Source organism: Sciurus carolinensis, chromosome 6 (genome assembly GCF_902686445.1).
Source record: "Sciurus carolinensis chromosome 6, mSciCar1.2, whole genome shotgun sequence".
NCBI classification, from domain to species: Eukaryota; Metazoa; Chordata; class Mammalia; order Rodentia; family Sciuridae; genus Sciurus; species Sciurus carolinensis.
This window is the reverse complement of record NC_062218.1, coordinates 79,092,581-79,105,471: the sequence shown is the minus strand read 5'-3', so window position 1 is coordinate 79,105,471 and position 12,891 is coordinate 79,092,581. Positions and strand designations below refer to the sequence as shown.

The 12,891-nt window shown below is 35.1% G+C and overlaps 1 protein-coding gene and 1 pseudogene across 2 annotated transcripts in view; one reads left to right on the top strand and one right to left on the bottom strand.

Moving 5' to 3' along the window:
* Nucleotides 1-12,891, top strand: part of Kiaa0825 (KIAA0825 ortholog) — a 413,039-nt gene that overhangs the window by 50,255 nt on the left and 349,893 nt on the right. Inside the window, exon 3 of one of the 2 annotated variants that reach the window (XM_047556135.1) lies at nt 6,199-6,330. In XM_047556135.1, the coding sequence (XP_047412091.1) occupies nt 6,200-6,330 (131 nt within the window). In that variant the 5' untranslated portion in view covers nt 6,199. Of the gene's footprint in view, nt 1-6,198; nt 6,331-12,891 lie in introns of those variants that run through there. The other variant, XM_047556136.1, reaches the window with a different exon arrangement.
* LOC124987140 (mRNA turnover protein 4 homolog) lies at nt 1,412-2,110 on the bottom strand (annotated as a pseudogene).

Genomic DNA, 12,891 nt, shown 5'->3' with positions numbered 1-12,891 from the left:
TCATTGCAGAGGCACGGTTACTAACAAACTGGGTGGGGAAACCCAGCATGTCTGGTCTGTTCAACTTTTTTTGACCTCTCTGTGCAGCTTTCTTCCCTTGAGGGTATGGGGCAGAATCCCTCTGGAATGAGGGTCTTCAGACCTACTGTTCCAACAGATAGATCAGAGAATTTTTTTCTTTGTGATGCTGGGAATTGATTCCAAGACCTCAAGCATGCTAAGCAAGCCCTTTACCTAGAAGCAGGCCCCAGAGCATACCTTTATGGCCAGCTAAAGGCAGAGGAAGATTAAAGGAAGTTAGAAGCAATGAATAGACATAAACCAAAGAATAGATGTTGCATGAAACATATGTTCTCTCATTTGGTGCTTTCACTAAATACCTATATATTAAACAATCTAGACAAAAACCTACCATAGTAGCCACCAAGAATAAAACCTCCAGAATGCTATAAGACCCCAAATGATCGCTCTCACCTCCAGCAGTCTCTACTCTCATCCTAAAGCCCCTGACTTCTTGGCATCTAGCAGTAGGCCCTGATTTGGGGAGCATATATGCAGGGCAGGGAAGGGCCATCAGAGTGCCTAACTTTCTTCAGCAAATCTCTGGTCCAAGCAAAGGGTATCGAGGGCTGGAGAACAGGAAAAAACCCAGTTTGGGGGGGGTGTTCTTGGCTGTACCAGAACTGCAAAACTGCACTGCCATCACGGCCCCACAGGAACAAAAGTTGTACTGGCTGACTATGTCAACAGAGGAATCCTGGGAATCCAAACAGCATACACTTGTTTTAGTCAGCTGTTTCATGCTGTGACTAAATGATCTGACCCGCACACTTGTAGGAGAGAAAAGGCTTATTTGAGGGCTCACAGTTTCAGAGATCTTAATCCATAGAAGGCTGACTCCATTTTTCAAGCTAGGCAGAACATCATGGCGGGAGAGGGTGGTGAAAGAAAGCAGCTCACATCACGGTAATCAGAAAGCAGAGAAAGAGTCTCCACTCTCCAGATACATACAACACAGCCATGCCCCAATTCCCACCTCCCCCAGCCATACCCTACTACTTCAATTAATCCCATCTGGGATTAATTCACTGATTGGGTTAAGACTTATACCACCCAATCATTTCTCCTCTGAATCTTCCTGCATTGTCTCACATGTGAAATTTGGGGGGACACCTCACACCCAAACCATAACAACACCCAAGGCCATTTTCTAAGAAAAGTCTCTTGCTGTCTACAGGGTGACACCTACAGACCAAGTTCTGTTCTTTATGGCACAGTTTCCATCACCCATACTTGTCTTCATCAACAGCAAAAATAAATAACTGCTCTCTCCCAGAGGGGCAATAGCAATTCTTTGTGGTCTAATGCAGACCCAGAATGTGCTAGAAGGCCTCAGTCCCAAGTCCCTGAGTCAGTCGTCTTCATTGTCCTCTGATTCTTCTGAGGACTCAGATGCACTTCCTGGCAAGTCATCTCCCATCTGCTGGAAACTTCCTAAACTGTGCATCCACATGTATTTGATGGTCATATCCAAAAAGCTTCAGGACAAGGACCTACACTGGGGTCAGCACATCCCCTTCCATGCACACCTCATATTTGGAAAGCAGGGTCACCACATCTCTCTTGAGGGCAGTGGGCAGTCCTAGCTGCCTCAGCCGTGGCTCCATGGAGTGGGGGAACTGCTCCCCGGACCCTGGATCCAGGTTCACAGTGAAAGTTGCTTTGTTACCAGCTCAGGCAAAGTCCATTTCTATGTATTTTGTAAACCACTCATTCACCTCCTTCTTTGTGTGGGTCATAAAAAGGAAACCAACTTCACCCCTCAATTTCTTGCTGACATGGTGCAGGTTGTCTTTGTATTCATCAGATGGACTTCAACCCAAGGCCACTGCCATCACCTTGTTTTTGCCAAAGAACATCCGACTGTTTTTCCAGGCATTCCTGATGTCCTTCAGCTTGCTGTTCCTCATGTTCACCACAGAGAAAATGAAGACATACTTGTATGTGTCCACACATTTCTGGAGCTCTTCTATCAGGTTCTGTTTCAGTTCTAAGCCTTTCTTGGTGGTTTGGTTAAGGAAACTTTCCAGTCACACTTGGATTTCGGCATCTCACCCTTGGAATAATTTTTAAATTGAAGAAAAACATTTTTATTTAGCAAGAAGACCTTTCTTGTGACTTAGAAGGAAACTCTTCATATGCTAAAGTAACAAACAGGAATATGGCAGAATGATTCTTACCTTTTTACTTTTAGAATGCAAGTAAACTAAAAATCTTTGATAGTAAATTTCAGAATTAGGTTACCTGTCTTAACAAAGTATTTGATTCTACCAATATGACTAATCAACGATATTTCTTTATTGATAGTATTGTGAATGGTTAAAAAACAACTGGCAATTTATTTATCAAAAGAATAGAAATGTTTTAAAATTTTGTTTCCATTATTCAATATATTGCACAAAATATTATAATCATCACATTGTTATTGAGATAAAATATGTACATTTAAAAATTTTTTTAAAAATGTGTTTACAATAAGCCCTTCACATTTAGAAGAGATGTGACCATATAATTGATTATTTTATTGCCTTTTTAATGTCTAATATTTTCCCATAATGTTTAATAGAGTATGGCTATTTTTTTTTTTTAATTTTAAAGTAAACCTTATTGCCCAGGGCAATTAAAATAGTCAAGCACATGTTTTTCCAAATAATTGATTATTCTTATAAATATCAAATAAAGTATTTTCATAATTTGCTTATGTTCATGTTTTCTTGACCATTTCTTCACCTTTCCTTCCCAAATTTTGCATGCCACCCTTGAGGCAATCATGTATTTTTAAACACTTCAGTCAAAGGACCAGAACATTCATTGACAGCTACCTATATGTTTGTTATGTGCAACTGTGGTCATCGTAATTCTTTTAGTCATCTTCTATGACGAGTTTTTGGAAACATTTCTTCTACCTTCATACATCTTCAAAATACTAGATGTTACATCTCAAAGAGTCTGGCAATGGGCCACCACCCCGCAGCCATATGCCTTCCCTCTTTAATGGCTGTATGGAAAAACAAGTATAGCTAAAAATTTTAGGTGACCTCTTCACATCTTTAATAGTTCCTTAATTATTAGCCAGTTTGGTCATTAATTTATCTGGAATATCTTGCACATGGCTGAAAATTGTTACTTTCTTTTTCATAGTCTTCTGTTATCAGAACTCAGAAATATTTTAATGAATAAGAAGTCTTTAGCTACAAGGACAGTTATAATATGAAGTGATAAAGATATAGAACAGGACTGAGGTACAGACTTAAGGCTATAGGCCTTGCCCCTCACTCACCAGCTGCCCAGTTTCACTTAGCAGTTACTAGCATATGATTACTTGTCTTGGATCTTAAAATGTGTCATCATATAGTCAAAACTGAATGCTAAATCCACAAGTCCTAATGGTCTAATTTTTAGAATTTTGTCATTTTTCATATATTCTGGATTATTTTTATGTTACACAAGGAAAATAATGTTCAAAATTAAATTTGAAGCTGGGCACAGTGGTGTGTTTTTAATCCCATCTACTCAGGAAACTGAGGCAGAAAAATCACAAGTTCAAGACCAGCCTAGGCAATTTAGCAAGAATTATCTCAAAAAAAAAAAGAAGTTGAGGGTGGTAGGGGAGCATTGGCAGTGTATCTCAGTGGTAGAGTACATCTGGGTACAATACCCTGTACTGAAAAAAAAATGTTTGTTTGTTTTTCACTCCAGTAATCAATATTATACAAAAATACAGTTCTAACTTTAAAATCATACCCTAAGTAGACAATAATATTTAAATATTATAAAACAGATAAAAGCCAGGCACAGTGGCATAGCCTGTAGTCCCAGGAATTCAGGAGGCTGAGTCAGGAGGATCACAAGTTTGAGGTCAGCCTCAGCAACTTAGCAAGGCCCTAAGTAACTTAGCAAGACTGTGTCTCAAAATAAAAAATAGAAAGTACTGGAGATGAAGCTCAGTGGTAAAGCATCCCTGGTTTCAATCCCCAATACCTAATAGTAGTAGTAGTAGTAGTAATAATAATAATAATAAATACAATATAAGTTGAAATTTACATTTATACCATGTATAGTTGAGCTTCATGTAAACGAGAAAAGCAAAACAGAATAGATCTACAGACAGGCAATCACGAGACTATTTTCACAAGAATTTCTTGTAGAATCAATCTTGGCATTCTAATTGGGACTTGTGACTTCATATTATTTAATGTTACATTTAATTTGCTAGCATTAGCATTTTAAAAACATATATATGTCAATAAGTAGTGTCTTCTGCTTTGGCCATACTCTTTGAAAAGATTCAGTAGTACATTTTGAATGTTGAAACTTCCATAATTTATTTTATTTGCCTTAGTATGGGAAATGGCAAGAGAAAATTGTGAAGACATATTTTCCTCCCTCTTGAAATCCTATTGAAATGTTAATAAAGATATAATAGAAAAACAGCACTGAAAGAAACATGCATTGGAATACTCCTGAAAGATAGAAGGTAGAGAGGCTCAGAAATGAAGATACCAGAGGCATGAAAACTACACTCTGTAATACGCAAGAGGAAGTGGCTATAGTAGTTAAGAGCCATTCTCTGAAACAATGCCAGTTTCACAGACAAAACAGTAAAGAATGAAGTAGGCAGTGGGGTAGCCATCAGGGATAGAAGGAACCATAATAATGTTTTTGAGCAGCTGTTCAAGTCTGGTTCGTTCCTCTCATTATGCTATAGCAGTTGCTTCCTTGAACATCTAAATGATACTGAAAATCTAGATGAGAAAGGCACATAGAATGGGTCTTGACCAGAGTGAAGAAACAGAATGAAGCCTAAGGTACTTCTAGACTTCTACAAAGACCTAACAGAGAATAAAGAGGCAGATCTACCCCAAAATTTAAAAAAAATTTTTTTTAAAAATTCATTTCACTCTAGGTATTTTCTACCTTTGGTCACTTACGCAAGTCATCACCTATATGCTTGCTCTGTTCACAAATTCTAAAGAGCGACTTGCACATAGAAACACACCATTCATTCAGTATCTGAATCAATCCTTTTGCTCTGGAGGGAGAGACCATTGGGGTATAAAACAACCCTTATAATGATATGGAAGACCTTTGCTAGTGTAGGAGTAAAGAGAATTTCTTGCCTGCTGTAATTTTGAGTCTTTAAATTTAGTGAAATAAACAGACAAAAGATGATTGACAAGAGTAAAAGCTCAGAAATTTATTAGTGTGCTCAGAGGCATCACAGGAGGGTGAGTGCTAAATAATCCAATGAGGTTCAGATGTGTATATATTCTTCATGAGGAAAAGGGATATGGGGAAATCTGAGCATTTTTGAGCAATATTAAGTGATTTTTAGGGGAAATTAGACTGAAAAGTAGACAATAGCTTGTAAGTGATTCTCTTTGGAAATAGAGTGGGGACCAAAGACAAACAATAGTCTGTGGCAAAGTCTGTCTGGGATAGTAAAGAAACTCAGGGAAAATTTTGCCTTCTTCATATATAAGTAGGCCCAGGGGATAAGACTTTAAAAGTCTGAGACTGGTCAGGTATGGTGGTAGACCCCTGTAATCCCCAGGAATAGGGAGTTTGAGGCAAAAGGATCACAAGTTTGAGGCTAGCGTTAGCAACTTAGCAAGACCCTATCTCAAAATTTCAAAAAAGGACTGGAGATGTAGCTCAGTATAAAGCTCCCTGGGGTTCTATCTCCAGTACCAGGCCCCCGAAGATTTATTTTATTAAAAACAAAATCCTGAGACTCAATTTCCAGGTCAGTATGTTGACAGGAATGGAGAGAAGTTGTTGAGTTCTAGCTTCATCCAGCTTTGTTTACAGTGGTCTCTGGATTTTATGATTTCCTCTGTAGCTCTTGGTTATAGTGAGAAGCTGTAGGATGCTTAAGCACCCTCTAAGGGCTGATAAGTTGTTCAGCTTTCAAACCACAGAGAAGTGTGAAAATTGGGTCACACCTCATGAAATTTAAATAACAAAGCACTCTACCTGATTTAATGGTATTCTAGTTTGCCTCCATGCCTATAAATGGAAACTAATATTTTTTGTTTAGTGTCACAACTTTTACTATTGCAATTTGAGGTAGATTTCTTTATTTTCTTTCTATTTTGAGGAAACTGACATGTCTTATTGCTTATTTTTGTTCCTCAGAATGGACTGGGTAGATGAATATTCCCATAATTCTTTTGACCTACAATGCTTGTTAAACTCATTTCCTGGAGACTTGGAGTTTAAGCAGATCTTCAGTGACATTGATGAACAGATAGAACAAAATGCTACAAGGTAAATATTGCTAATTTTTTTAAAGTTGTTTCATATTTTGTTTACGTAAAATTTACCTAGTCTGGTTTTAATGTTTTTGTTCTTAAATAATTTGAGGTTTGAATTATTACTTTCTTGAAAAATATTGATTATGCTCCCCTTCTTAAAATTTAACACAATTATCTTTATCTGATTAGTACTTTCAATAAGACTAGAAAATATAAGCACTGTTTTCAAATAGACAAATTAGAGTTTATTAAACCACTATTAAAGGTTTCTTAGAGTTTTAAATATTAATGTCCTGAATTGTCATTAATGTTTAGAGTTAAGCATTCTTACTTGAAAGATAATCACAGTAATTACATTTTATAATTAAGTTATTTAAATGGTAGTAAAAGGCCACAATCACTAAGTTACTGAAAACAGAACATCAAAAATAAGTTATTTGCATAATATTGGTCATTTTGCACAAAATTTGTCATTTTAAGTCTTCTCATCTAAAGGAGAGGGACTCTTCCCCAAATACTGGGGGGAGCAGGGATAACAAAGTAGTTTCCTACAAATAGAACTTACCCTTTAATCAGGCAGTTCACTCATTTGAATCCTTCTGGTTATAAGTTCTAATTCACCACATGTGGGTTGCTACAAATGTGCAAATCATAATAAAAATTTCTACTGTGCAACGATACATAGCATTTTCTTTTTGAAATTTCAGGTATCATATAATTGGTTCAAAGAAAATAAGTAAAACAAGTGAAATGTTCCTAATGTATTTTTTCTCATGTTTACATAATGCAGTTAATTCTTCATCACCATAATAATACATTTAAATAAATTGAAAAGATAGCATATTGTTGGGGAGTTATAATTAGAAACAAAATCTTCTCTTTTCTCAGAATTCCTGCCCATAAAATCAGTAGAAAAAGAAAGATTTTTATTGTTGATAAAGCATTAAAAAGAATATGATGTACATTACAGGCAATCCACTAATAGATTTCAAAGACAGAAAGAAATCTCACCATCTTATGTAGCCAGGTAGATACAGATTGTACCCACATGTTGCCAAGTTAAACATCACTAATCTTTAAGGAAGAAGACTTGACAACACTTTTGTTTTTGCACACATAATAAATGTACTGTGGGAGTTAGGGAAACTACCTGTGTTAGCTGATGGACTTTATCTGGAAGAGAAATTTACTTTCAATATCTTCATTCCAGATGATAACTTTGTAAATTGAAGCAAGATACGCACTGAAGTTAGATTCCTAACTCTTCCACAGAACTTGGGAAGAGGGGAACTATCTCCCTTGATACTTGGGTTTCAAAAACATGACTCCCAGGTTCTTGAGAAGGACACTCTGGGTCCTGAAGCTGACAAAAGGCACATCTAGTCTTCTAAGGAATACATGTCCAAGAAGTAAACAACTACTTAGGATTAAATTTTCTAAGGCACGTGATTCAAGAAAAAGGAGAGGAGGAAATCTTTTTCTGAATTTCAGCAGAAAGAATTAAAATTTTTAACTTTATAATATAAACATATATAATGAATATATTTTAAAGATAGCATGTGTATATGACTTAACCATACTGTTGAGAGTGAATACTTGAAATTACATGTAAATATAAAATAACTATGTAAAACCTTAGTGTAAGTGTGCACTCGTAATTTTTATTCTATATATTTATATATTGCATGATGGAATTTCTAACATAAAAGAACTTAGAAATGAAAATAATGTTCACTTAAATAGTTTAACAAGTAATTTATCTAAATTTCACAGATGGTTATATTTTTAAAAAGGAATAATTATTTTAAGGATACATTGCTCCCTTCACAATGGCATTCAGGATCCATCAAGATAAGCAAGCTACCAAACTGATGTTTTGGCTATAGATTGCTTTATTTTTATTTGGTAAGCCATCTGTACTTAATTTTCTGCCCTACTTGGTCAATAAAAAAAAATCACACTTAAAAGTAGAACAGTGATTAAAGTATTATATTTTACATCCATGAATTCTTTTTTTAGGTTGAAATTTAGATGTTAGTATAAAAAAGAAATTGTAATATGGAATATAAGGATATAATTTTAAATTTAAAATATTTTATTGCTCCTATATTAAAACAAACCTAGAGCAGAATCACCTCAAGTGACCATTGATCTTCACAAGGGATAAAGTAAGAGAATAGCTGTATGTGCTGTATGCTACATTTAGAATCAAGTCTATTTTTCATCAAATTCAATTATGTTTTTATTATACTCTAGAGAATAAACATAATAGTATAGGGTGTATATATTTTTAAAAATAAAATACTGAATAATAACTATGGTTCTAAAGAGTGTAAATCATTTATGCACTCATTTATTGCCTTCTAACAGAATAGCTTTTAGAAAATTGTGTGTCATGACGAATCAGTTATGCCACACTTACACTGCAGCAGTTGAATTACCCTTGGCATTTTTGTATTTTAACAGTTCTGTTTATCTCCCAGTGGTGTACATAGAATAAGTAATGAACATCTGTAGGATATGGGTTTTCCCCAATACTTTAAAAGAAAAAAATATTAGCAATACATTTTTAAATAGAGTATTTTTTCTTACACTTGAATTTTTAAAGCTGTATTTCTTAAAATGACCCTGACATCTTAAGTGTGAATTCCTTCCCTCTTCTTAATATCATCAAATTTTATGAGCCATGGGGGTTCTCACTTCCCCAAAGCAGTGATTCACCAGAATGGACTAGTGTGCCCAGAGGTCACTGAACCTTCACCTGCCCTCAGGAGAGGCAGTCATTCTCTCAAGCCATTTTCACTTTTATACACTGATTTCCACTCAAGTCAGGGCTGGGTGACTCCTAGTTGTGATGATCAAAATCAGTGACAATGTATCATTTACTTTGAACACATATCAAAATTGATAATAAGAGGGTTAATAACCTGCCATGGAAGAATGCTATAAATGTTTTACCCACAGAGTCAGTTAACTAACTGAAAACAGCACTGAAACATTTTTTGAATTGACTAGACCTTATTAGTTTAATAAGATATTGAGATATAGAAGTTCTCTTGGCCTCACAATATGACAGAATGTTTTTATCCTCTTAATGTTTAGTTGGATATATATTATTGTATCTTTTTTATAACTGCCCCTTTGTAATTTTTTATTTATTGATTGATATATTTTGTGGTTCTGGGGTTTGAACCTAGGACCTGGTACATACTAGGCAAGCAGTCTACCACTGAACTACATCCCCAGCCCTGAATGTAGCATTTTATTTTATTTTTTATATTATTGTATCTTAAGAGTAACTTTTACTCTCTTATTTTCTAATTATAAATAACCTCAGTGTGTACCTTATTGATGTAAGATGTCTACATCTTATAGATGTAAGATGTCTACATTTTTTGTAATCTAAAGAATAATCAGGAAGTGCTACCAGGGTCAATTCTATTGGTTTTAAGTCAGCAGTGAGGGGAGGAAGGATATCATGAGAGAATATTAAATAAAGATTTCTATAAATTTAAACTTTTTTTTTGACATTTTGTTTTATATTTTGCATCCCCCATGAAAGGACACTTTATACACATTTTGTAGCACTGTTAGCCAACCTAACAAAATTAACAATAACTGAGACTGGGGTTGTGACTTGGTGATAGAGCGCTTGCCTAGCATGTGTGAGGCAGTGGGTTTGATTTTTAGCAACACATAAAATAAATAAATAAAATAAAGGTCCATCGACAACTAAAAAAAATTTTAGAAAAATTAACTCTTTTTTGTTGTTAATTGGGTCTCTTGATGCTTTTTTTAGTTATATATGACAGTAGAATGTACTTTGTTATATCATATATAATGGATTATAATTTCTCATTCTTCTGGTTATACATTATGTAGAATCCCACTGGTCTTATAGTTATATATGTACACAGGGTAATAATGTCTGATTCATTCTACTATCCTTCCTACTCCTACCCCTCCCCTCCCTTCACTCACCCCTACCTAATCTAAAGTAACTCTTTTCTTCCCTAGCCCCCACCAACACTATTGTGAATTAGCATCTGTATATTAGAGAAAACATTTGGCCTTTGGTTTTTGGGGATTGGCTTATTTTGCTTAGCATGATATTCTCCAGCTCCATCCATTTACCAGCAAATGCCCTAATTTCATTCTTCTTTAAGGCTGAGTAATATTCCATCATATATATATGACACTTTTTAAAATCTATTCATCTGTTGAAGGGCACCTAGGTTGGTTCCATAGTTTGGCTGTTGTGAATTGAGCTGCTGCAAACATTGATGTGGCTGCATCACTGTAATATGCTGATTTTAAGTTCTTTGTGTATAAACTGAGAAGTGGGATAGCTGAGTCAAATGGTGGTTTCATTCCATGTTTTCTGAGGAATCTATACTGCTGTCCATAATGGTTGCACCAGTTTGCATTCCCACCACCAGTGTACCTTTTTCCCCACATCCTTGCCAACATTTATTGTTGTTTGTATTCTTGATAATTGCCATTCTGAATGGGGTAAATGAGTTTTGATTTGCATTTCTGTAATTGCTAAAGATGTTGAACATTTTTCATATATTTGTTGATCAATTGTATTTCTTCTTCAATAGAATAAAAAATAGAAGCTACTGTAACACCTGAAGACTAAATAATATACTATTGGATGTTGAATAAATAACAGAAGAAATCAGAGATGAAATAAAAAAAATACTTAGAGGTAAATAAGAATAGTGATACAACATACCAAAATCTCTGGGACACCATGAAGGCAGTGCTAAGAGGAAAGATCATTGCTTTGAGCTCATTCATTAAAAAAATAAAAAGTCAATAAATAAACGACCCAAAAATACAACTCAAAGCCCTAGAAAAAGAAGAACAAATCAATACCAAGAACAGTAGAAGACAGGAAATAATTAAAATCAGAGCTGAAATCAATGAAATTGAAACAAAAGAAACAATTGAAATAATTGACAAAACAAAAAGTTGGTTATTTGAAAAAAATAAAATTGATAAACCCCTAGCCACACAAAGAGAAAAAGAGAGAAAACTCAAATTACTAAAGTATGTGATGAAAGAGGAAATAATCATGTTTATTTATGAGAGGACACATGTCTATTTATTATACTTATTTTTCATATAATGCTTATATTATTTGAGCTTTTATATGAAAATTTTAGTGTTTTCCACATAGTGGATAAAGTTAAATTTCCTGTTTGTACCTTATTTGGGGGTTTCTTTATTCTGTACACCATCTAACAGAATCCCTACCTCTTCTCCCATCCTACTGAGCCAGACATGGCTCCATGGAAAGAAAACAGAAAGAGACCACTTTCCTCATTTATAATTGAACCCAGAGTAAGATCTAAAACTGCTGGATCTTCACAGCATTTTTGTCCTCCTCAGGCAGACAGCATCCTGGGCCTCAGCTACTAGGTACCCTAAACTTTCCCTGACCCATTTCATAAATAAAAGTATAGGTTTTATTTTTAAGTACAGTAGTCATAAAGCATAAAGGCAATAGAAAATATTTTGAAGATATTCCTGAAGATTAGCATTGTAATTGCCTTTCCATGGGAAATAAAGAGCTCAGTTCTACCTGCTTTTAAACTGTTTTGATAGCAAAAGTACAAATATTATACTGAAAATCCAGACCCAATAATATTTGGGCCACCATTTCCCAGAGAAATAATGAACTAGTTGGAAATAAACCCCAACTCCCGAGGTAACAATTTATGGGCCTGTAAGACCTGTCCCACCCCTGAGAACAAGAACAAGAAAGGAAACACTACCATAGGACTGAACCCCAGTAACAGATATGACCACTATTAGCTGGCCTATCTTTCCTGTTGGGTAAGTGATTGAAATTAAACTCAATTCTGCTTACCATTCTTGGAAAAGAGTTCTAGAACTCAACAAAGTCAGTACCTTGTCTAAAGAGTGTCAAGACCATTGTTAATCACAATCCTAATTCTAGACTGTAATGACTAAGAATATCCTTCCTACTTTATTTTAAAAACTTTTCTTTAGTTTCTACTTTGAAGACTTTATTACCTAAAACAGTTATAAAACAGTCTTGCCAAAACAGTATTGCCTAAAACAGTCCTGGCACATAGTAGGCTAGACGATAATCAGTAAATGTGTGTTAGGTATGCTTTTTAGGCTTCTATTGTGTTTGCTTTATTTTAAATTAGATTGAAGTTGGGTGAGTAGAGCATGGTAAAAGAAGCTGTGTCCAAATGATAGTTTTCTTTTTTTTTTTTTATTGTAAACAAATGGGATACATAATGTTTCTCTGTTTGTACATGGCGTAAAGGCATACCATTTGTGTAATCATAAATTTACATAGGGTAATGTTGTTTGATTCATTCTGTTATTTTTTCCCTTCCCCCCCACCCCTCCTACCCCTCTTTTCCCTCTATACAGTCCTTCCTTCCTCCATTCTTGCCCCCCTCCCTAACCCTAACTCTAACCCTAACACTAACCCCTCCCACCCCCCATTATGTGTCATCATCTACTTATTAGCGATATCATTCGTCCATTGGTTTTTTGAGATTGGCTTATCTCACTTAACATGATATTC